The 26,923-nt window shown below is 35.6% G+C and overlaps 1 protein-coding gene across 4 annotated transcripts in view; it reads left to right on the top strand.

Annotated features, from left to right (window-relative positions):
- The window catches only part of DPYD (dihydropyrimidine dehydrogenase), a 790,677-nt gene that overhangs the window by 565,548 nt on the left and 198,206 nt on the right, over window positions 1-26,923 (top strand). For all 4 annotated transcript variants that reach the window (XM_072834642.1, XM_072834646.1, XM_072834643.1 and 1 more), the window contains 2 exons: window positions 12,551-12,671; window positions 13,476-13,595. In XM_072834642.1, the coding sequence (XP_072690743.1) occupies window positions 12,551-12,671; window positions 13,476-13,595 (241 nt within the window). The remainder of the gene's footprint in view (window positions 1-12,550; window positions 12,672-13,475; window positions 13,596-26,923) is intronic.

Genomic DNA, 26,923 nt, shown 5'->3' with positions numbered 1-26,923 from the left:
CTATATTACCATTCTCTGTTTACATACCATCTTTTAAGAAATCATCTCTACTCTTAATACATTTCAAATCAAGCTTTCCTAGATCTGGGTGATATATATTACTTCTTTCTGCAAGGGTCTCTTGAATTATATGAGAGCTTGCTCATTGTGACACATTCAAATGCTAAATGATTTATAGAGGAATAGAGACATATTGTAATCCCAAAGCCATTTATATATTCTATTGAACCTGACAAATTTTAGTGCCCTAAGTGGTTATAACTTGATTGTAAGTTCTTTGAGGACAAAGTTGATGCCTTACTCTTTTATGATTCCCACATTTCATGGAAAGTTTCTGATTAATGATTAGGTGCTAAATAAAAATTGGCATTTTCCTACTAAACATGTTAAGAGCCTGTCAGATCTTTCTGAAGGAAAGTGGCCAGAGGCAGCATAATGTATACAAGTTTCCACAAAAGAATGTGTTCTGGCTACCTTGACCACCATTCCTTGGATTCGATGTATCTTGACCAAAAAAAAGGGGGGGGGGAGGGCCACCGAGGCTAAATATAAAGAGGTCAGCAGCTGTCAGGAAGTATGTTGCTATAAGTCAGGTGATAAGGTCACTCTATAGTAGATAGTGGCTAACTGGGTAATTTAACAGTCTTAATTGCAGGCAACAAAAACATACTGGCTATTAAAAGTGAAAAGATGATTTATCAGGAAGATATAAGATGTCTTACATAATCAGGGAAGACAGAAACAGTAGGCTTCGAAAAGGGGCTTAAACCAAAAGGGTGCAGAGAATGGGGAACTAGAATTGTCCAGTCTCTCTACTAGTGCTGATAACTCCCATTGTAGGATACTGTCAGGAGACCCATACCATACACAACCACAAATAAACTGGAACCCCTTTTCTGATTGCCAGATTAAAATTTTTGGCTGGAGCTTCAGTTGGCCACACCCAGATCATTGAATTACTTTTTGGTTGCCAGAGAGTAAAGAGAGGAAAACTGTCTCTTCAATGGACTACATAGTGAGGATAGTTTCCATGTCCCTCCAATATTTCATATGTGGGAATTTCTCACAAAATAGAAACGGTCTGAATAATAAAATAAAGAATTATTCTGTTTGTATTGCTTCTTCTCTGTGGGCTTGATTTTGAAACATATAGATTCTGTAGTAGATGTTAGATAAATTGAATTGGAAAACAAAAAAGTAATATATAAAAAAGGAGAAAGTGATGAGGAGTAGAAATGGAGGGGCACCTGGGTGGCTCAGTCAGTTAAGCCTCCCACTCTTGATTTCAGCTCAGGTCACGGTATCTGGTCGTGGGACTAAACCCCACAATGGCTCCAAGCTCAGTGAGGAGTCTGCTTGGGTAGTCACTCCATCTGCTCCTCCCCATACTCACCTGCATGCTTTCTCTCTCTCTCTCTCTCTCTCTCTCTCTCTCTCTCTCTCTCTCTCTCTCATTCTCTCTAAAATAAATAAAACTTAAAAAAAAATAAGTAGAAATGGAAACATGCTGAGAAGTAAGAGCAGATTTATTAGTACCAAAGAGTTTCTAAGCCTTAAAGCAATTCTAAAGGAAACAACAAGAAATTAAGAGCTGCTCTTTGTCATTGGCTTCTCTGAGTCACCAGAGCTGCTGTGTTTGCTACAAGATGATGAAAGGCATCCCAGACCCTAGAAGACTGGCTCTTCCTTTACCCAAACACTTCATTTACTTTCTGACATCTCCATGTACATTTGTTATAACTCTCTGACAATGGGGGTTAGTTACCTCATCATGGTTCCTTTTTTCAATACCAGAAAAACATTAAAATAGAGAACCCCTCCTTATAAACACACACACACACACACACACACACACACACACACACACCTTATGATATATACTCTTATAAACCATGTACTCTTATAAATAAATTGGTAATGATTAAGTTAGATTCAGATTGCTCAAAATTTGGGGGGAAATCTAGTATCCCTGAATTTTATATCAAGAATTTATAAATATCACACTTGCAAAAGGTCATGTTTAATATCTTCCCCATCCCATATTTTCACACAAAGACTTTTCAATAAAGTCACCCTACTTTTAGTATCTCCAAATCCTTTTCAGCTCAAAAAGGGAAATCAGTCCACAGAGCTGGCAAAACAAACAAAGGCCTAGATATTTCTTTCTAGCTCTTACAGCAGCCGTAGGAAGAAATCCCTTAAGGAACTGTACCAACTTGTTATGGATGAGTTCCCCTTAGCTGAAACCATTCATTGCCAAGGGATTGAGGTTTTCTCCGCTACATTATTTAAAATTGCCTCAGCAGTAATTCCTTCTTGCTTAGATTTCATAAAGTTCCCAGGACAGAAACATGACTTCCCTAGACTCTCTTCATCCTAAATGTATCAGCATTGTGGGTGCTTCAGGGCAGAAGGCTGTTTTACAGTAGCCTCCTCCCTGTGTCAGTTAATCATTCACACCAATATGGGATTATAAAGATAGTGAGGTTATGTGCTTGTGGTTGTTTTCCAACTCTGGCACTGGAAAACATAGGCTGAGTGCATAGACCAACAGATGTATAAAATATCCATTGTTACACTGTTTACACTAATGCTTTGCATTAAGAAAACAAATGACAAGCTGTCTGAAGTTTGCAAAGAATAAAAACTCCTTGTTATATAGTTAAATACTCACTCGCCCTTATCTAAAATGAATCCATACACAGTGGTGGAAGCAACTGCTTGCACTTCATTACCCACTGAAGTCTTTTTAGTGTGTTCTGAGCAGTGATTGGGAAGCCTGCTGAGTTTCAGTTTGGTTCAGCTGGTCCACAATTTTGAACCCCTACTGGTGGTATCAGCAAAGCATGTGCATAGCCTATTTCTCCATATATTAAGATTTTCCACGTTACACTATATAACCTCATTAGTAAACAAACTATGAGCAATGATGGATAATACTAGCCTTTGAATTCACAGATAAATAGCCACTCAGATATAAGAAAAGATCAAGGCCTTTTGTGGGGGAGCTTAATAGAAATAATTCTAAAAAGAATAATCTATTTTCAAAAATATTTTAAGGAGTAGTAGTAAATAATATTTAATAAAGACGATTTTAAAGTATCTTAATTTCTTTGTACTATGTCCAATGTATGGTTCTCAAATAGCATTTTTTTGCCTATAAAGATAGATGTATTGAGTCTGTGTCGATCTTGAATTGGGAGGGGAAGAATAAAATACATACTAAGACAAAGGAAAAAGAAATGGAAATGTCCAGCAGAAACAAAGAAAAATCATTGGGAAGCTTCTTCATGAATCAGCAAGTCATGGATCAAGTCTGGATGCAAACAGGACAACTGCAGGTCAATTTAGGCAGGTGTCAAAACTCAAATTGGACTAATCCAGAATGAAGTGGGCAAAGGGAAATAAAAAACAGAAATACAAGAATTCAGGCAAACAGGATGGATTATGAAAGCATAAGCATACTTTAGAATAGAGTATTAGAGATTCAACAAACCTGGAAGAAATTTCCAGATGACACTTTCATGTTGTTATTAAGGAGGTTGTCACTAATTGGCTTTAGCAACAAGAGACATGGTACTGGGTAGGGATTATACACACTGATTTCCCTGGCCATACTCCCTTGCTGAGTAGACCTGACTTTCAGACACAAAGGTATAACTTTTTTTTTATCCATGGACTTCTGCACAATCATTTTCAGTGGTCCACATCACAGTGGTGACTCTTTCAGCAGGTTCTGAAAGTAGATGTTTAAACTCTTTAAGAATATTCTGAACTGTCTATAGACAGAAGACACCCATCATTGTTCTCTGCTGTGTCCCTTAAAGCAGTCTTTTTCTAGGGCAAAAAATTATACCTGTTTCTTGGCCATTGTTGGCTGGACTAGGCCTGACTCTTTCAAGAACCTTCCAGGAAAATTGGAGTTCAGAGATTTGTTTGGATTCAGCTTAACTTTCTTGCTTTTCTCTCAATGAGATACCCTGAGTATTTGGGCAATTTATTTTTCTTCCCTCACTTCCTTGGAATATAGCCTAATCCTATCACAGGGAGATTTCCAAATCCAAGTAGGGAATTGCTATATCAGTTGAGGCCTCTAGGAATCAGACATAGAGTCCGAAGTACAGAAGGTTAATAGAGGAACAATGCTTGTGAAAGGAAAGGGGAGGAAGTAGGACTGGGCAAGGAGAGCAAAGAGATCCTGATGAAGACATGAGAAAAATCGTTGCCAGTCTAATGGAGGCTTAAGAGCAAAGATTGCCATTAGAGGAATCTTGCTTTTGATAGAATTGGCTGAGCTCTTGTACCACAACTTTGCTGTCATTGGTGAGGGACTCCCCAAGAGGAGCCTGACCTCTCTAAAAAACTGAGGCTGACCAGGTGTCAGCACTTAGAGGAGGTCAGCTCACCACACTGTTGTGACAGGGCTTGAGTCTTTTCCTGAAGGAGGATCTGAGTAGTGCATGTCTGTGTCTGTCACAATTGCCTACTTCTGCATGGTTTTGGTAAGAACACTTCAGATTCTAGTTAAGTCACCTGAGCATATCCACACTTCAGTTTTGGCGAAAGGTTACATGATTATTTAAGAACTCAAAAAGTTAATCCTTAACTTAATCTGAGCTCAGCTGCTTCTTCTTCTCATTCCCCTCCCCCTTGCCTCCCTTCATCTCCTCCTCTTCCTTCTTTCCTTGGTATAATAGGGATTCCTGAAATAGAGACACAGACATTTATACAAGAAGACAGCAATAGTGCTGTGAGGGAGAATCTCCCTATGACACTCACTGCTAGTACGTAGAGCTGAGCAAGAGATGTTCATTGACTGGTTTTTTGGGGCAAGTATATCTTATCCAACCTCATTACCTCATTACCCTGTCAGATAAGACAGTGGATTTCTAGTTTGGATTAGCTAGTAGGATCAAGATAATCCAAGGAAATCTGAATCTGATTCCATTGGGGGAAAATTGTGGAGGGGAAGATTTGAAATTTGAAAAGTTTCAAGAACTGACCTCCACCATTAGCACTGCCAATTGGGAGTAATGAAGTGAGCTGGTGGAGAGGTAGCTAGAGAATCAGGGAGTCTCAAAGAGAATAAGAAGAATGACTCCAGGGATCCCTGGGTGGCGCAGCGGTTTAGCGCCTGCCTTTGGCCCAGGGCGCGATCCTGGAGACCCAGGATCGAATCCCACGTCGGGCTCCCGGTGCATGGAGCCTGCTTCTCCCTCTGCCTGTGTCTCTGCCTCTCTCTCTCTCTGTGACTATCATAAATTAAAAAAAAAAAAAAAAAAAAAAAGAATGACTCCAAAAAAAAAAAAGAAGAAGAATGACTCAAAGAATATCTAGCCACCAAGAATTGTCTAAACATTGCATGGCAATCCTTATCCATTTGTTAAAAATGTTTTTTGAGACTCAGTGTGTGGCAATAGGAACTCTGACACTAGGAATGTCAGAGGAATGATACACCAAGGAAATGCTGTGTGAAGGGAGGAAAAACAGCATAAACTATGTCACAGGAAATGTTTTTTAAAGGGATAGAAAAAGAATATAAGTTCCCTTTAGCTGACAAAAATATGAACTGATTCTCCCACCAGGCTCCAAGGACCAAGGACTGGGAACTGAGGTAGGGTTAGGGGTGCAAATTCTAGAGAAGCCTCAATACCCTAAGGATTCAGAGAGGAAGAGACCTTGGGCAGCCTGGAACCTCAGGGAGGTCTTCATGAATTTCCAGGCCACAGGAGGGGACAGTTGCCCTCTAAAACACTTTAACTCACAAGAGGGAGCATCAGAAGACTTTTCAAACTCCACCAGCTCATGGGGGAAGAACTACTAATATCTCCGTCTTGTTCTGGCACCGTGGAAGAGAAAAGGCAAATGTTTTCTTAGTCATTGTGGAAAGCTATATATATCTAGGAGTTCTTCATTTTTTTAAGTTCAACACAGTATTTATAATTTTTAGTATCTCAGACTCTGTGCCAGAGGATCAGGATACAGGGTAGGCTACATCCCTTAAAAGATTAATAGTCTAGTCGAGAGGAAAAAGAAACCATAAGTGAGTGATGATTAAAAATTGTGATAAATGAAGAAATAAGGAAATGTTATGGAAGTATTTAAAAGGCAGTCATTTACTCATCCATCCTGTGCTTAGGTAGGATGGGAGGATTGGTCACAGAGGCTGCCTTGAGTGTTCATTCAAGGGACAAGAGGTGAAGGACATTTGGGGCAAAGAGACAAGAAGAAAGAGAAACTTGAAGTGAGAAATGGAATAGAGAAAGCTGTAGTGCCTTGGGGAGGAGAGAACACACAAGTGGTTCCATGTCTTCTTCAACTTAAGGTACAAGGGACGTGGAGAAGAAAGAATATAACATATAAAATATTTTATACACATATACATTGCATGTATATATACTTACAACATTTTATATTCACATTATATATGTTTGTTATATGTATTATCCTCCTTGGTTATGAAGTTTGTTTTGTTTTTAAGAATAGGGATAGTATACTATATATTCTTAAAACACCATTGTCTAACATAAGGCATAATGCCTAAAATAGTTATTTATTAGGTTGTCCTCGATCCAATAATTTTATATTCTATTTTTGCTAAGAAAATTGAATAAGAAAGGCAGTGTTAATTTATGCAATGTGAACTCTTCAACAATATTTTTTAGAGCCTACTATGTGCCAAATCCTGTGCTACGTGCTCTGAAATAATCTGAGAGAGCATTATTAAGATCTCCTTTTTTATACTTAGCATCCAACATGGATTTCATTCATGTGTCTGCCTTCTATATTCTAGTAGACTCTGCCTTCCTTGTTCCACTCAGTCTGTAGCACAAAAGAGTTCCATACCTGGTGCTCAAGGAATATTTATTGAAAAAATAGAACCCACATTGCCCATAATGCCACCAGCTTTCATTTTTTAATTTATATTTAAATACCCTTACAATTTTTTAAAATATATTTTACAAGAAATTTGTGGCTGTATAATTTAATAGTAAGAACACATTTAGGTGTAGGGTTCCATGTATTTCGTTAGATGTCTACACCTGTGTAAACATTACTACAGTCCAGTTCTAGAATGTTTTCATTACACTCAAAAAAATCTCGTATGCCTCTTCCCACTTAATCCCTCCCTGATGCCCCAACCCTAATCTCAGCAACTATTGCTCTGCTTTCTATTAGCAGAGGTTGTGTGTGTGTCGGATTTCATAGAAATGTTAACATACAGCATTTAAACTCGTGTGTACTTCTTTAACTGAACATAATTTTTTTTATTAATCCCATGTTGGCGTAAGATCCAGTAGATTCATTGCTTTTTATCACCAAATAATATTCCATTGTGTAGATATGTTACTATTTGTTTATTCATTTAGATTAATGAATATTTGGGTCATTTCCAATCTGCAGCTTTTCTGAAAGAGTTGCTATGAACGCTCACATGCAAGTCTTTGTGTGGATATATGTTTTCATGTCTCTTGGATGTATAATAAAAAGTGAGATTTGTGGGTGGATTGGCATGTGAATGTTTACCTTTTTAGGAAGCTACCAACTGATTTTCCAAGGTGACTGTGTCATTGTTAGAATCCTTAAGTCTGAAAAACCAATTTAAAAAGAACACAAGCTAAATGTTAAGTTAATTTAAAACATTCCCATTCTAATGTACAATCTGCATTTACTAATAATTCTACCTTGAGTAGTCAACTCTTTCTATTCTATTTTATTGACATAGAAGGATAAATACATCACGTTTGCCTATTAGTCTGAAGCTACATTTAGTCTTACAAGTATAAATGAAGTAAAAGCCTTTTATAGTTCTGGTTTACAATTGATGACTGAATTTCACTTTAGGGAGCAATTTTACTAAAGAAGATGATGGTTTAGGACATGATAATGGGAAAGAAAATTAAGAAGGTGAAATAGGTACTCTGATTGATCTTCTGGGCCTTAGTTCTCTGTCAGAGAAGTGGACATAATAAAAATGCTAGCTACTTCCTGGCATTCATGTGAATTAAGAGCTAGAAGTTCCTCAGTGGAAAACATTTATAACTGGTAAAAATTTTCAGTAGATTCACTGAAATGCCACCTTCTAAGAAAGCCATTTTGAAAAGAATTGTACAGAGTGAAAATTACTAGGTAAATTGGAGAGAAATGTTTCTTAAAGTCAAAAATTTCACTTGTAATTTAGCTTATCAAGAAATTCGCACAGTCTCATTCTCTAATGCTTGTTCTTTTGTACAGGGCATGAAACCAATGAGATTTGATGCCCTAGGAAATTGGTGGAAATGCCTGTCCTACAATGGAGAGGTCATCTTAGAGGTCTCAGACTCAGCAGGGTATATCATTTATAGAACCCCTTTAATATGTAACTGGAGACATACTAGTTACTAGATTAAAAATTATTATCTTATAGTCCAAATAGAAAAGTAAGCTTTAAAAAAAAAAATAAGCTTTAAATTTACTAGAGTTAGAAATTGTTATCTTATGGCCCAGATAGAAAATAAAGCTTTAAAAACAATTTGGACGGTGGAAACTACTGCAGCAAACAATCTACTCAGAGCTACAACTTCTAGTTTTGGTTGTTGTTGATGTTTGGTTTTCATAGAGATCTGTTCCAGAGTATATTAATTGCAGGCAGATACAGGGAGGCTTCACTATTTTTTTAAAAAGATTTTTTTATTTATTCATGAGAGACAGAGAGAGAGAGGCAGAGACACAGGCAGAGGGAGAAGCAGGCTCCATGCAGGAAGCCCGACATGGGACTCGATCTCAGGACTCCAGGATCACGCCCTGGGCCAAAGGCAGGTGATAAACCACTGAGCCACCCAGGGATCCCCGAGGCTCGCTATTAAAGTTGTCAAAGACCAAAATTGTGGTCTTTCATTCTCTTGTCAGCACTTCACAGGTCTGGTCTGGTACCTTCACCTCAGTGCAGAACCCTCAAGACCACCATGTGCTTTCCCAGGCTCATCACTCCTTTAAGGGCTTCAGGGATTTCTTGCTTATTTTTTCATACACCTCCATCACGGAAAAAATCATTCTGTTGTCTCAGAGCTTTTTTTGGTGATCACATGAATAACAAAAAAGGTTAACAAGTGTTAAAAAAAGTATACACACCTACATACACACAATTGCTGTGTGAGGGATTGCAAATCATGGTCAGGGATAGGCATTATTAATACCTGTAGGAAAAGTCAATAAAGACTTGAATATCTAGGTAGACTTTTTATAGCTTAAACACTTTAAAAGTCTAGTTAAGCTGTTTTTCCCCCATCATTATCTACTCTTTTTCTTCAGAAATATCCCAGATTTGTAAGGAAGTCTTGGATTTCATGCTTTTAGATATTGTCTATGATAAAATATGCTCAGGTTTTGGGGCACCTGGTGGCTCAGTCAGTTTAGTGTCTGCTTTCAGCCCAGGTCATGATCTCAGGGTCCTGGGATAAAGCCCTGTTTTGGGCTCCCTGCGTGGGGAGTCTACTTTCCCTCTGCCCCTACCCCTTCTGCTCATTTTTTCTCTGTGTCAACCTCTCACAAAAAAAATCTCAAAAAAAATTTTTTTAATATGCTCAGGTTTTTCTTAAACCTAGGCATCGTCTATATTTTGGTGATTATATAAAGAAATCATTTGAAAATATCCTGAGTTTTTATTTATTTTCCTTTCATTGACACAACTGCTTTTGAGAATCAATAATGTTTTGTGCCTAGAAATAGAAAAGCAGTCCAAAACTGTTTGGTTTCATTTACTATTTGTTGGGATGGATAATGTTAAATTCTCAATTTGTCATTAATAACATACCTTTGTGTATTTTCTGTCCTGAAGATTGGGGGGGAGGGCATTAGAATTTATCTAAAATGTATTCATTTCAACAAGATTTTAAAAACTGGCTCTAATGAGTGATACCATCTGATGCTATCACTAGAAAATTGAGAAGGTTAAGTTGCAGAAACACCATTAATTGTTTTTAAGATCTCAAACATTAATATCAAAAGTGTAAGGAAACCAGGAAAGTGTGAATAGTTAATAGTGTGCCCCTTAATTTCCCAAAGTAGACAGATTCATTTTATCATGTTATTAGCCTCACCACATTTCTAGTTGTATTGGAATATTCGCTATTATGTCTGTCAAGCAAAACTTTGCCATTTATAGAACAGTCATTAATTTTTACAATAATATTAGTCAGAAATTGTTCTTAAAATTCCCAGGTAATCAAACTTTGTTTCATCTGGGTATGAAGATTAGTTAGCAAGTGTCTTAGCTGAGTATGATGATGAGGAAAACTATTACCTGAATACCAGGAATCTTAACTCATAGAAGTATAGGATGGTTGGGATGCCTGGCTGGCTCAGCAGTTGAGCATCTGACTTTGGCTCGGGTCCCAGAATAGAGTCCCACATTAGGCTCCTTGTATAGAGCCTGCTTCTCCCTCTGCTTCTGTCTCTGCCTCTCTCTCTCTCTCTCTCTGTGTGTGTGTCTTTCATGAGAAAAATAAATAAAATCTTAAAAAAAAAAGTATAGGATGGTCAAATTATGGTATCTCAAAATAGAGACAGATGATTCAAGTAAATAATGGTACCAAGAGACTTTTTTTTTTTTTACAAAATCCAAAAAACTTTGAATAAATTCCAAATTGCTAAACAGGTGTAAAAGGCATTCATTCACTTAAAATATTCAACTGGTGAGAATGAACAGAAAAAAAAAATGTGATAAACGTTCAGAGTAAATTATTAAGACATGGTGGTCAATAGTATCGAAAGCCACTTAGAAACCTATATCAGATTATTAGTGCTTACTCTATTGGAACCAAATAATATTTTATATTTGTCTCGGTAATTCTTATCAGGCTACCTTCCATGTATTATGCAATTCAAGTGATCTTTAAATTATTGTCAAATTCTATCTTAAAGAGAGCTTTCACAAAGGACATGCAATTCATATCATCTAGAGTTACTGTCATTTCTAGGCTAAGTCCCATGGAAATTCATAACTTAAAAATGAAAGTCACAAAGATGCAACTGCCTTCATAATGCCAATGCAGCGGTTATAAATATTTCATGAACATTGCATGGGCAGGGGCAGATCTCCATTTTCATGAGTTAGAATTTGTACAGCTAAGTCTCCAGATTTTACTATTCATAATGCACAGTATGCCCTGTAGAGCATTCCATATAGTGCTTTTTTAATATTTATGCCTAATGAAGAAATTACTGTTCTGAAAAGAGAACAAACTGAATCAAAGATTTTTTTGTTAAAATTATGAGTTTTGCTGAATAGAGACAGTAACAATCAACAGAAATTACCTCATTGCTGTATCTTAGCACATAAACGCATAACTTTTAGAGTAATACAAGATGACAGATCAAGACACATTAAACGTAAGTGAAAAGGTTCTTTCTAAAGGTTATAACATTAGAAATCTCATCTTAAAAGAATTTGAAAGGTTAAAATGCAAAGAGCAACTTTCTTACATATAAAAATATTAATTACAAATGATATACTTGCCTGCTGTTTCATAGTTTAAATATATGTCTATATTTTTCTGGGGTTTTCTTTTATTCAAAAAACATTTTAACTTGCTAAGATAATATTACCAAGTTCAATAATGAACTGCTATTGCATATTTTAAGGTAATTTATCAAAGTGCATTATCAGTACCTGTCAGAATAAATTTTGCACTAAAAGTAATAAAAAAAAGGACCATTGTATGTGTTGAAATCAAAGAACATTGCTACAGCTAAGTTATTTTCAATGGAAAGGATAGGTGATTGCCCTCTAAATGATACTTGTCCCATGAGAAAATAGAAGCCTGAAAAAAATCACAGGAAACAGGCACAGGAAAATGTCTATTCCTTGCTTTTAAAAATGAGCATTTGATATTTTATTTCATTTTTGTCATTTTGATCAATTCTTTCAAGTAGATGAATGTTGAAAAGTGCTTCACAGATCTTGGTAACATTTACAAAAGTAAACTAAGTTACTGATCAGCTAATGTATAATCCCAGGCTGGATTATTCCATATTAGCATATACTATATATCACAATTAGACTGATTAGGAAGTCAAAGCTTTTCCTTTGAATATACTTCATCAACACTAAGTCTTCTAATAACGAAAAAAACAGGCTTCAGGTATAATATCATTCACCCAGGAATCAGCAGCTTAAGTATTTTTTGTAAGGCTTAAGCCAATGAATACACTGGAAATTCTGTAATATTTACCAAAATTACCACCAGGAGTTTATGTTTTACTCCTGGTATTATTTAACTGGTAGTGGAAAACACTTTCTTCCATTTGGCTCTTTGTAATTTTATTTTCCAAAGGCTCCCTTGAGGAATTTAACCTTTATGTGATGAATTTGCAGTTCACTGGAAGTGTGTTAACCTTAGTTCCCTAATGAGTCTAGGTGTAATACTGAGGCGGAATTGAGAAATATATCATGTAGCTCATTGTCAAGTTGTATTTGTCTTGCACATATCCAGCTTTGCTGTTGTTCCAGTACACATTTTGATCACAATTCTTTAATTATGTTCTATATTTAACTGACCTATTTGAACAGGATCCAGAGCTGGTACGGAACATCTGTCGCTGGGTGAGGCAAGCTGTTCAGATTCCTTTTTTTGCCAAGTTGACCCCAAATGTCACTGATATCGTAAGCATCGCAAGAGCTGCAAAGGAAGGTAAGAAACTAGACTTGCATCAGTTGTCTAGTTATGGAAGTGTGGACCTGAAGTATGTAGCCATATTAAAGTATATCTTCATCCACAAATAGATGTGTATATCTTGGTTTAAGAGTTAAAGAAAAGTGCTAAATTAAGCACTTGATCTCACAAAAGTAGTGAGTTCACACCTGGACTCCAAACTTTGACCAGGGAAAACAACATTTATAATCTTTCTTGGTAAACACCTACTTCACACACAAAGAATTATGAAACAAAACCATGATCACAGCAAATTGCTCCAAAATAAATGACCTTGTAATGTAACAATACAGCAGTAGCATTTGAACCTTCAGTGAAATACAAAACAAAAAGATACCGGCTTCCACAATATGAAACTTCTTGTGAGTTTCCTTTATATTTGATAGGGCCCAGTGTGCTGGCTTAAACATATGTCCAATAAATATCTATTGAACACATAAATCATGCAGCCAGTGGATGATTTTATAAATCATATATGCCATGCCCTATCCAATGGAAATTGCATCTTGGTTTGCAAAGGTATTGTAAACTACCTGGGAAATAACACTGAATACAAAACATGTGGCATCTATAATCTGTATAATAAATGGAAAAATGAATTGATGGAAATTAAATTTTTTATGTCTAGCATTTTAAGCATAATGGTAGGAGTGAAATTAGTAAAGTCATTTGAGGGGAGGAAATGTTCTCAAGATAAAGAGTGTTCATTTTCTTGGGTCGTGTGGGTCTTTGGACCATTTTCCCTTTAAAAACTGCAAGTAAATGATGAAGTGATTTTCATAGGTGGCGCAGATGGCGTTACAGCTACCAACACTGTCTCAGGTCTAATGGGATTAAAAGCTGATGGCACACCTTGGCCAGCAGTGGGCATTGAGAAGCGGACTACATATGGAGGAGTATCTGGTAGGTGTTGTCCTCTCCTTGCATTTTGCTTCCTTGAAGGTTGCTAAAAAATAAGAGACCATGTTGCAAGCAAGTATATTGTGTCTTTTACAATTCCAAATCCTTAGAACTCATTGCTGGTCAAAATTCCTGATAGTTGTGACAGATGGAGCATATTGAGCATGAAGGCTCAAATGACTGACTGCAAAAAATGAAAGGATACCAAGATAGGGTTGTGTGTGAATTCTATTCTCTTGTGGTCTGTGCTTTCCTCAGAATTTCCCATTGTCACAAATGTCTTGTCACTTATGAGTAAGGGCTAATACCGGGGCCATCTACAAGCAAAACATTAGCCCCCTGATTATAATATCTTTTTCATAGTCAGAATTTGTTTCCACTTTTCCTAGAACTTTGAAACCTACCTCCTTCAAAAAATCTTGCTTTCACACCTGTCCCAAACAAATTATCAAAACTGCCTTTATGGCATCAGCCAAGAAGATATTTCAGACCTCACACCTTTGCGTATCTTTTCTCATCATCAAACATTTGCATTTAAAACAGAAACAGAAGTTTTAATCCCAACGTGTCGTTTGGTATCTTTGCCCTGCGCACTCTGTTGCTGTGACAACATGAACTTGGTCTCGCAAAGACAATGCTGTAAGGTTCTTGACTGTACTGGTATGGGGATTAGTCTCCTTGGTGATAGAGACAGTGGTAAATATACATAATATAGCAGTGTCCCACTGTTCAAGAAAAGCATTGCTGAATCAGACCAAAATATGCTTTTGGAAGAGGCTGGATGGACACAAATAAAGCACTATCCATGCTGAGGTGTTATATTTCGAGAGCATGAAGTGTGTCTATGAGCCACGATTTTTAAAACATTATATTCTGCTCTTAATTGAATGCCATTCCCATCCTCACAATGTCAGAAAGAGGAAAGCTGACGAGAAGCACCTGCTCAAGGTCCAGACACAACTCTCTTTTATCAGGCGCTATCAAACAGAGCCTTAAATATTATTGCAATGCAGAATAACGTGGGCCACGTTAGCCTGTGCAGCAGAAAGAGAGTCAAGAGACTCCAGAGTTGGGCTGCAACGTGCACTATGTTTTCTGTCAGCCCATTTCAATTTTTCCAGCCTGCCATGTTGACAGCAAGAGAATAAAGGAGGTCACAGAGGGTGCTGAACATTAAAAATTAATAAAAGAACTATTGCAGTAGTATTTTATACAAGTAACACCATTCACGTTTTCTCATTTAAGCTGCAATTTCTGAATATTCTCCAATACTATAACTCAGTCTAATAAAACTACAGAATTACAGCATTAGAGAAGTCTTTTGTGTTGTAGTCTTTAAGCATATACACACACTGGAAATTATAAGGCTACCTGAAAACAAGTTCAGCTATACCTCAGGGCCTGTTAACATTTCCGTGAAACTCTGGTTCTAAGATTTATAAATTCATATATAAATATTCACTTGGGCTATAAACTCAGCTAAGCCTGGGTGGAACTTCCATTTTGAACAACAAAAAGTCTCTAACGTTTTTAAGGGCTTGTACCTCATTTCTAATGGGTTCTATATTAAGTCTCTTCACATTAAAGTCTTTTTTGAAAATAGCCTTTCTCCATATTGCCAAAACAGATAGAATTTTTCTCCTTTAAAGCAGCGTTGGCTTTAATTTAAAGGTAATAGAATCTGAAAGGCAGTTTAAATGGCCAATAATAATATATTTTAGGACAGAAACAAGTTCTATAACAAAATACCTTCAGAAGGAGTTATAACAAGACCTATCTTACCAAAACTGTGTTAAATAATAATGGCTTCAATTTTAGGAAAGATGGAAATATCGAAATGCCTAAACACCATTCCTGCTTTCATCAAACATGGCTGTCAAGACTTCAAATGCTGCTTCAGTGTAGAATATCATACAAAATATGCCAGATATTTTTATAAGATTAAAAAAATTACCACAGCACAGTGCTAATACTTTCCCAAGAATTTTCTCAGAGCACTGGAGTGTCTGCTTTTAGAAGAACAGCTTGAATCACAGATTTTTTTTTTTTTTTTTTTTTTTTTAAGCAAAAGCTAAGGAGTATTCGATTTTGGATAGCCACCTGAAATACAACACGTACTTTCCATTGCCAGGGAGGAATATTTTTCCCCTTCAATATTCGCTAGCTCTCTATTCAGTCTTTATTATTTTTTCTCAGAATAAGATTGCTGCTATTTGACATGAAAGTTTTGTTTTGTTTAAATGGGGAAATAATGAGGTACTTGGGGTACTGCACATACTATAGAAAAATGGTCACATTCTGTAATGTCTTCCTAAAACACATTAGCCAATAAGGGGCAGTGACTAGCATTGGGAGACAGAACCTCAGCCGAGGGATATCAGTTGAGGAATTTCAAATGTGATTAATCTGGATTCTACAGTGCTTTAAAGCAATGTTTTTCAAATTTTGGTCCCCAATTTGAGTGTACTATAGAACCAGGTTTAATGAAGTATAATCAACATTTTAAAAAATGAAATAGAACAGAGAAAACGTCAGTGCTTTGCACACAGATGGGATAAACATTGGTCAAACACCTTTTTCAGTTACATGTGTAACACACACACGTATATGTATATGTATGAATATATATGTGTATTTCTATCCTGGGTCATGATGTAAAATGAGTTTTTTATTATAGTTAACTTCAAAACTTCAGAAAGCTACTGATTAGAGAGAGATCTCTATTTAATAAAAGAAGTCATTAAGCCTTTAGAAGTCAGTAAACAAGGTTACTTCTGCTTGTTGCAGTTTACAATTTTTATCAAAAGCAAGCGTTAAGACCTCATTCCAAGATCTCATCCTTAGCTTTGTTCTTTTAGAAACTGCCATTTTCCAATTCATCTACAGGTGATTAGAATCTGGGGGTGGGAGTTGGAGGGGACAAAACCTATGAACCAAATTCATAATGGAATGATTTCTAAACCTGATTTTCAGTTGGAGAAATATACCTGGCAAGATCATGCTCCATTAAAGGTTGAATTCTAAAATTAAAAGTGATTTCATAATGAGAACAGTATCAAAAGAAAGTCAGTATTCATAAGGAAGATTTTCATGAAACTAAGATGGCTAATTAAGCTCTCCACCATACAAATACTTCTAAATTACTGAGTCTTAACGAATCAACATTCTCTACCTTTCTTTGAGCAGTAGAGACTTTACACTACAAGTTGTTAACACCGAACTTCCCTTCTTCTGAAATCCATGCAGAATACTTTATTTTTTCAACATCAAACAGTTAGTTCATATGTCACCAAACAGTCGAGCAGATTAATGTTTTGTTTTGTTTTGTTTTGTTTTGTTTTGTTTTGTTTTGTTTCTGGCAGGAGGGATTCCTTGCCTTTATTTATTTCACTGAAAGAACTGCTGATCTCATCAGTAACATTATTTATGAACCCCAACCTTGCGTGAATTACTGATTATTTTTCCTAGTTTTAGTTTACTTATTTTTTTTCTTGTTTTCCTTTCAAATTTTGACCTTTTTCCTGGCCTTATCCACAAATGATGAAGGGATGTTCAGATAGCCCTTAACTCAGTGATTACTATCACCTATGTAAATGGTGTCATCCAACTGTGGTGTGACATTTTCACAGTCAATCTTCCCTGTGGATAATATTCTTTTAGACATGTTTAAGAATGAGTCCTGCATGACATAAATAAAGATATATCTTTCTTGCAACTGACTTCATGAGGATAGTATTTATTAATTTCTAGCTGCTTTAGGAAAAACAAGTATCAAGTATCTTTCAGTGGGCTAAATTCAGTAGAAGGAATTATTCTGCGTTGTAATTTAAGACCTTCTTTCTATTGATGGGGGGATGGATATATTTTTTAGGTTTGTTATGTCATTCCATTATCCTGTATACATTTTGTTTGTTATACATATAAACACACACACATACCCACACCTAGGGAAAAGATCTGAAATTTCTCTGCAAGAAACGCTTTGAAACTGATGGATGCTTTAGGCTCAATTTAATTCACTTCCTGCAAGCTTGAAAAATTAAGTCATTGCTTTACGTTATTTTATTTGCCACATTTGTTCATTTACCCCCCAAAAGGGAAACTTTTGTTCTCAACTTCAATTTCAGATTGCTTTTTGAAATTATTGTCTGTACCACCTGCTCAGTTAAAACAGCAGGATACATTTTATTTGATAGTAAGACCTATAAACTTTAATACTGATTTCTGAATGATTCATCAAAGATGGACTTCAAGATTTGATCTCTATATCAGGAACCCAAATTTACTAATCATATATAGGATATTATGGGTTTAAGAAATGATTGTATATTTCTTAACAAATGACAGTGGCATACCCCATAACATGCTCTTACATTCTTAAATAAATAATGAATGATTTGAAATCCAGCTACTTGGGCTATTAGACACCAAACTCTGAGTTTGTATAGTTACAAGCCTCCTAAAGCTGTTTTCATTGTAAAACCAACCAGGGAAATACCAATAAATACAAGTTAGAAATTTGCTAGTAATTTGTAACTCTGCGCCAGTGTGTGGGTTAGAAGTGAGTACAAAGTACATAGCTCAGAAAACTTGCAGAAACATGAATCAATATAATAGCTTAAAAATAATCTTAATTCTATATTGCATACTTTATGTTTGTGTTTTAAAAAGCTACTTAGGCATGATTGTTGAGACCATACAGTGACTTAGCAGCACTCAACTCTTACATAAATGCACATCCAATGTAATCTATTCCAATCATGAACTTAAACTTATTTTGATGTATTTATTAGCTTATTTTTGTAAAATGAAGAAGATGACAAAACACAGATCGAAAACCCCGAAGTTACAATTTGCTTTGATAGCTATTTACATATGCGCAAGTAACTGAAGATTTTGGCAAGATTGCTTTAAGTTCCTGGGCTCCCTGGGTGGTGCAGCGGTTTGGCGCCTGCCTTTGGCCCAGGGTGTGATCCTGGAGACCCGGGATCGAGTCCCACGTCAGGCTCCCGGTGCATGGAGCCTGCTTCTCCCTCTGCCTGTGTCTCTGCTTCTCTCTCTCTCTCTGTGACTATCATCAATAAATAAAAATTAAAAAAAAAAGTTCTTACACCGTACATTACAATCATCTCATGAAATGCAGTATTGCTATTTTTTTATGAGAACTAGTTGTTAATGGGTTAGACTTTTTTTTTAATTGTCAATCACACAATTACTGATGCACAAGATCCTTTTAGAAAAACACACCTACTCACTGTCATAAAATTTCAACTATCTGTTGTAACCATCTTTATCAATAAGAGCTTAGATTTTAATACTGAAATGTCTAAAATAACTTGATAGATAAAGGTAACATTTAAATGAATAAAAAAGGCACTGATGAATTATGCCAAAAAGAATAATTAAAAGGAGAACCTTTCACTTTATACTCACTCATCTCTTTTCTTTTCTGTGTGTGTGTGTTCAAAATAATGCAAAAAATATAGTCTGTTATTCACATAAATATTCTCAGGCCATCACAAGTTTAACTGATCAAATTATGAAAGACCTTGTTATATAAATATATGTACTATATTTGCAGAACAGTCAAAGTAGGCATATCAAATAAAGATGCTGAATTACAATTTTCATTATAAATTATCAGTTTGGTTGAAAGAAGCTCACCATTAGAACTATTCTCATTTAAATCATGCTCATTTGAATATATTCATGTACAGATTGACAAAGAATCCCCTTTTGCATTATATTGCTTTTCCTGGAGCCCGAATTTCACACTGTTTGGCTGTCGTTGGTCTGTGCAGGAGATCAGAGCCCTAATAATAGATTTTTGACGGTGAGCTCGCCTGCTACCTGCCCTACACAAATCCTCACTGTTCATGTTTGCTTCATGGCAACAAAGCAGACAGAAGGAAAATGCCAAGTGCTGAGTTTGAGGTACAGCCTTGCCTTGGCTTGACATTTCAGCAGAATAGCACTTTATGAGATGCATAATTTTTCATCTGGGACTCAGCTGCCATATTCATAGACGCTTACAGCTCATCGTCGGACTGGAGCAAGGGCAAAGGTTTAAAGCATAGATCAAGGTCTACATCCTTTCCTTAGGTATTTTAAAATAACTATTGTCCTGCAGATAAATGGTAAAATCAAAAAGTATTTAAGAGCCAACAAATCCATGGCCATGTGGATAATTATATATGTTTTCTGTTATTCAAAATTAGGAAAATAAATTCATGTCTATATCACCTCCTAAGAAAATATTAAATAGACTCTGTAAACCAAAGGACTCTGACAAGCATATTAAGAAAACTTACCTTTGCAGCAGTGGTAATGAATAATTAAATTTCTTTCCTCTGTGTATGTGTGTGTGTGTGTGTGTGTGTGTGTTTTCCATAAAGAATGATTTCAAGCTTGAAATTAATAAAAAAATGTTCCATTATGAAAGTAAAACTAAGGAGTATTGTGTCACCGTTTGAGCTTGAATTTAAATATTCACAGTTTCATGCATATCTACTGTACTAAAAAATCAGTGTAGGTACACGTCAGTGACTGTTTAATTTAGAACTACACATCTCTGTAAGCTTCAGAAACAGTTCACCATGTCACAGTCTCATACAGAACAATGGTACACTACATTGGATTAATTAAAGAAGCCTTGCAGAGAACTGAGTTCTCAGTATGTCAAGATTTCAGTTTTATGTTAAATATTTTCTAAAGGCCAGACCCTTAAATCTCAGGGGCTGTACCAAGCAGTGAGCTGTGAATTTAACCATAGGCTAACTGCTAATGATAAGGAAAAGAGTCCTAGTTGAGGCAGCTGTAATACAGTCATTGGATTAGGCTATCAATCACTCAGCTCCCTAAGGAAAAGGGGAAGAAGACCAAACAGTGAAAAGGGAAATTAGGAAAGGAGGGCATGACTAGAATAAGATTCTTCACCATCCTTATCCATTCGTGGGCTTAAATCCCTAAGCATTAGACCAAACTCTCCAGCATTCCTCAGACTATAAAGCCAACACATTTATCCCTAACATCGAGAGAACCATCAAAATGTCATTGGCTCTCAGTAGTTGAAGATCTTAAAACCTGCTAGAAACAAATGCCTGATTACATAATCAAAATTAGATTAATCCCTAATTTTTGAACTTAAGATTTATACATATGATTATTTTATGTATAAGGATTTAGGTATGTCAGCAAGGGAAATATTCTTATTTAACTTCTAATTTGGAGCCAATTTTTACTTATGGAAGCCCTGTTGTAAGATGAGGCTCTAGTAGATCAGTGGATCTTGAACTTCAGTGACCCCAGACCCTGGAGGATCCATTAGAATATATATTGCTGAACTCCTCCCTGAGAGTCTGGGAGGGCCTGAGAATCTGCATTGAACAGTAGATGAAGAAAGCTTAGTGTTATTGAACATTTTGATTTGAAGATCTTATTTCCAAAATAGTGTCAAAGGCTTTCATCAGTGGTAAAATTCAAGAATCATGGTATTCCATACATAAATTTAGAATCTGTGCCCACAGCTAAGTATCTGAAAAAATTGTAGTAAATAGAATCAGAATTCATTCTTAAGAAAAGTACAGAAAACCGTATTTGAGGGCTCAGAATAGAAAGAATAGTCACTCCATTTAAAATTAAATGATTCCTGTTATAAAATAAATAAATCATGGAGATGAAAAGTACAGCAGAGGGGATATATTCAATAATACTGTAATAACATTGTATGGTGACAGATGGAGACTACACTTATGGTGATGAGCATAGAGTAATGCATAGAATTGTTGAGTCACTATGTTGTACATCTGAAACTAATACAACATTGTATATCTACTATACTTCAATAATAAAAATTTAAGATTAATGTTGAATATGAACCATTGTTATGCAAAGAGAATCCATTCTAAGTGCCACTAAGTAGTCCTTTGAAAAATAAAACAGGTGTCAGAGGCAGACAAGGGTAAAATTAAGCTCATGATTGTGAAATACCATGTTTTTTTCTTGACTTTGTACAGATACTAACATATTGAATAGTAACCGTTCTCTCCCAGGACAAGCACTTACATATCAATGAACATAGTTATTTCCTCAGACTCAAACTGTAGGAGACAACAGTATTGGTAACCTCCTGCTTTTCTCTCTTCCTTTATGTTTTGCCTGTCATCTTCATACCATGGCATCCTTTTTATCAGTAGAAGGGAAGGATAACCTATGTTGTAGGCAGAAGCTGTTTCAATGCAGTGTCCCTGCCATTAGCATAGTGTACTATGCACTTAAGAGTCTTTCAAAGTCATGTTTATAGCCTGTTGGTGATACTGTTTGTGAATCATGGAAGCTTCCTGCAGCTTTCCTGGATGAAGGAGTGTCCTGGTGTGCACCTCCAAGTTAGTACCATCTGAATCTCTGAAAGCAAGTTATACCCCAAATTCTAAAAGGTCCGTAAGTGTAGGGCATAGTACATCCTCAAAAGACCCATACAGTATCTGATGCTCCAAGGTGCAGACTGCGTAGGACTTGATGATGAAGGATCATAATAGAGAAGGTAAAGGAAGCTGGTCAGGCCAGCTTAACTTCACTCGCTATGATTTTGTAGAGTCTAATACTTTGATTCAATGTGTGTTAGGATTTTACACTACTTATTTTAGTGTTCTTCAAATTTTTATGCCCCAAATACTCCACATTAAAAAAATATATAAACTACATACTTGTCACCCATTTAAGTCAACCTTATAAAATTTAGCCATAAGTTTAAGTGATAATAAAAGACATAGTCTCCCACATTCTACAAATATTAATTCTTAGATGAAATGCCTACACCATTCTTTTAAATACATCTAATAGAGTCTAAATAGCACAGTGACTTTATACTCATTATGAATCATTTAAAAATACATAAACTAAGGCTTGAAATAATAGTTGAAAATTTTACATAATTTTTCCCTCAAACTAGTATTTCTAGTCAACTTCCTCACCAAATTTTATCCTATTTTCATTTATTTTTAAGTTTGAGTATCTTTTATAGATTGTCCTATAGAATTTCTCTTTAACAAAATATATGCCTATGATATGACGTTTACATTTTTGAAATTCTAGGTTAAGGCTTTAAGGATAATTTTTCTTCTGTATTGTTCTAATTTACAATTTATACTTTATCATAATAAAGTATTTCCTAAAAATGCCAGGGTTGGCTTATTCTATTCTTTTAGTTTTAGATATGAATATTGAAAATCCTTGCTCATCTAAATAATTAAAGAGGACTCAAAGAGTTTTATTATAGTCTCTTAACCCAAATCTTTGAACACCTTCCACATTACCAGCTAAAAGTTACTTAGTAATCTTACCTAGGGATCCCTGGGTGGCACAGGGGTTTGGCGCCTGCCTTTGGCCCAGGGTGCGATCCTAGAGACTGGGGATCGAATCCCACATCAGGCTCCCTGCATGGAGCCTGCTTCTCCCTCTGCCTATGTCTCTGCCTCTCTCTCTCTCTCTGTGACTATCATAAATAAGTAAAAATTTTTTAAAAAGTAATCTTACCTAATTTAATTAGGTAATTTGAAGAGCTCTTCTTTTAGTTTTGTTGAAGAAATAGCTTGGAAGGTACCTGACTTTCAAAAATATTTGTCACCCAATCATAAATCACCTCTTTAAAACCAATACTAATATTCTGATTTATCATTTTGTTTGGTACCCCAGAATTTTTACTGTTGAACAATATGTCATTATAATATTTGAGATCATTGTGAAATAAACTTTTTTCCAAGGTGGAAAGGACTGTTAAGACATTGGGAACAGAAGAACTAGCATTATATTTTGATTGACTCTTTCTCAGGCATACAAAATTTAAGATACAATACTTATGGAAATCAAGGATCTAGAAAAGGATTCTCTAAGATTAGTTTACCCATGGGATATGTACAAAAGAAATGCAACACTGAGTATACATCCATCTTTCAGAAGACCACTGACTTATTTCATCTACTCTTCACACAACTTTATGACAACAAAGCAGTACTTTGGTTTTCCCTTTTTTATATCAATTTAGCTACGTTTCTAAAATAGCACCAGCAATTTTAAGAAAATTTTCATGCATGGGCTAATAAATCTCAGTATATAAGTTAATATGTGCTAGTGGTAGCATTTGGAATTTTATATTGTCAAACTTTTGTGTTACTGGCAAAATCAGTCTGCATTACTATACTCCTCAGCATGGGCTACTCAGGCAATAAGTAGAAGCTACATAGGAATATCAAGGCCTTTAAATAATATGATCTTTATTTGCTCAGCACCATATTGAACACTTTATATGCATTCTTATATAAATAACTCTATGATGCAGACATCACTGGCTCCATTTTATAGCCTTAGAAACTCAAACTCCAGATGGTTAAGCAACTTGCCAAAGTTTACATAGCCAGGACATGTCATAGTTTGGATTCAAACTCAGATCTGTCTCTAAAGATGGACGGCTAAGCATCTTCATGAATGTCTTAATCCAGTATTTGCCATAATAAGTCTCCGTCTACATTTAATGTACTCATTAAAATCTAATGGACTACGAATGTCATTTACTAATGCAACATTTATTCTATCTGGATTTGAAAATCTGTGAATGTGCTCCTCTGTGACCATTGTCAAAATCATGTCCTTATTATGTGTATCACTACATCATTATATTGGAAAATTGAGCAAGTAGGTGAATTAGGGAAAAAAATGTTTAATTCCTTACAAAGAACAAAAAAATGACAGGAAGCATTCAGTCGTTTGTCTTAAAGTGTATACGTGCAGCGTTTGCTTGAAGTGAAACTGTCATCAATATAGCAATAAATAACCTTATTTCTTACTGACTTAGATAAACTATATGAGGGCTTGGTCTAACACTGATGCTGAGAAAAAACTTTGGGTGTCCTTTTTAATTTCTTCTTTCTAATCTTCAGTCAGTTACAAATGACCATGTGTTCCTGCAACTGTCTCACCTTCTTTTTGGACAGATCCATCTTTTTCCCCTGCAGCAGTATCATCTCCTTTATAATTTCAACTGAGCTTGCAAAAAGCACCACTAAGTAATTCAGAGATGCTACTTTTTCATTAGGTGGGAGAAAGAGAAGGACATTTTGAAGGTGGTAAGGTGAGGAAGAAATTGGTCCAAAAACCTTGCTAAGCCCCTTCTGAAAGGGAAAAAAAAAAAAAAAAAAGGAAGCTGCACCATTTCTCACCTTCCCTCGTTTAAAACAAAACAAGATAAAATATAAATAAGATGAAACTCTGCTAGCACACATCTGGCATAGTATGATATGAGAAATTTTAATCAGTATAAATTAATTTGACAAGTGTATAGATCAGAAGTCAAGAGTTCCAGGAATGTTTCTAAATTGCACTCAGTTCATTTAATACATCTGGTTAATGACAGACCTGTTGGATTATAAGCTTCTTAAAAGCAAGAGTCACTCCTGTTTCTCCATGATCTCCTCCAAAGCCTAGGAAAGGCATAGGCACATTATAGACATGAAAGACACACCATTTGATCCTTAATATTCAGCTGTATAATTGAGAAAGTTTGGGGATGAGACTAGACTGCCTATTTCTGATGTCCATCTTGACTCCCTCGTGAACTTTTGGCAACGGAGTAAGAAATTTTAACTAATAGAATATAGACCATCTTATGATGTAATAAAAGTACTGAAAGAAGAAAGTTTGCAGCCAAGAATACTCTATCCAGCAAGGCCATCCTTCAGAATAGAAAAAGAGAGAGAGTTTCTCCAACAAAAGTAAAAGGCATTTATGACCACTAAACCAGCACTACAAGAAATGTTAAAGGAGACTTTGAGTGATAAGGAAAGACCATAAGCCAGAGTAAGGAAAGTAGGAGTCTCAAAAGCAGTAAAAATAAGTATATCTGTAAAAATCAGTCAAGGGACTTGTAAAATAAAGCAATGTAAAGTATGACACCATATACCTAAAACATCAGGGAGAGAGGAGTAAAGAATGGGTTCAAACTTAAGCAACTATCAACTTAATAGAGACTGCTATATGCAGAAGATGTTATATACAAACCAAATAGTAACCACAAATCAAAAACCAATAATAGATATGTAAAAAATAAAGAGAAAGGAATCCCAAATATATCACTAAAGAAAGCCAACTAAGCATGAGAGAAGAAAGCAAAAGAAGAAAGCAATGGAGAAAAACTACAAAAACAACCATAAAACAAGTAGCAAAATGGTAATCAGTACATATCTATCAATAACTACCTTGAATGTAAATGGACTAAGTGCTCCAATCAAAAACTTAGGATGACAGCATGGGTAAAAAATAGTAAGACCCATCTCTATGCCACCTACCCATCTCTTTGCCGACTCATTTCAGACCTAAAGACACAGGAAAATTGAAAGTGAATGGATGGAGAAGAATTTATCATGCAAATGAATGTGAAAAGAAAGCCAGGGTAGCAATACTTGTATTGGACATAATAGACTTTAAACAAAGGCTGTAACAAGATACAAAGAAGGGCACTATAATCATAAAGGGGACAATCTAACAAGAATATATAACAATTGTAAATATTCATGCACCAGCCATGGGCGCACCCAAATACTTAAAGCAGTTAATAATAAACATAAAGGAAGTAATAAAAAAAAAAAGTAATCAATCATAATACAATAATAGTAAGGAAGTAAGGACTCTAAAACCCCACTCACGTTGATGGACAGATTATCCAAACAGAAAATCCACAAGCAAACAGTGGCTTTGAATCACACACTAAAACAGATTTAGCATTCCATCAAAAAATAGTAGAGTATACATTCTTTTCAAGAGCACATGGAACATTCTCCAGAATTGATCACCTATCACGCCACAAAATAAGTCTCAACAAATTGAAAAGATTGCACTTTTTCTGATGCAGTGTTATGAAACTAGAAATCAGCCACACAAAAAAAATATGGAAAGAGGTTAAATAACATGCTACTAAAGAATGAATGGGTAAGAAATCAAAGGGGAAATTAAAACGTACATGGAGACAAATGAAAATGAAAACACAACAGTCCAAAATCTTTACAATGCCTCAAAAATAGTTTGAGGAGGGAAGTTTATAGCAATACAGGCCTACCTCAGGAAGCAGGAAAAATCTCAAATAAACAACCTAACCTTGCACCCAAAGGAGCTAAAAAATGGAACAAACAAAACCCAAAACCAATAGAAAGATGGAAATAATAAAGATTAGACCAGAAATAAATGAAATAAAAACTAAAACAAAAACAATAGAACAGGTCAATGAAGCCAGGAGCTGGTTCTCTAAAAAGATCAACAAAATTGATAAACCTTTAGCTAAACTC

The sequence above is a fragment of the Canis lupus genome, chromosome 8, assembly GCF_048164855.1.
Source record: "Canis lupus baileyi chromosome 8, mCanLup2.hap1, whole genome shotgun sequence".
Taxonomy (NCBI): domain Eukaryota; kingdom Metazoa; phylum Chordata; class Mammalia; order Carnivora; family Canidae; genus Canis; species Canis lupus.
The sequence above is the reverse complement of the archived record's forward strand: the minus strand, read 5'-3'. Positions and strand labels throughout refer to the sequence as shown.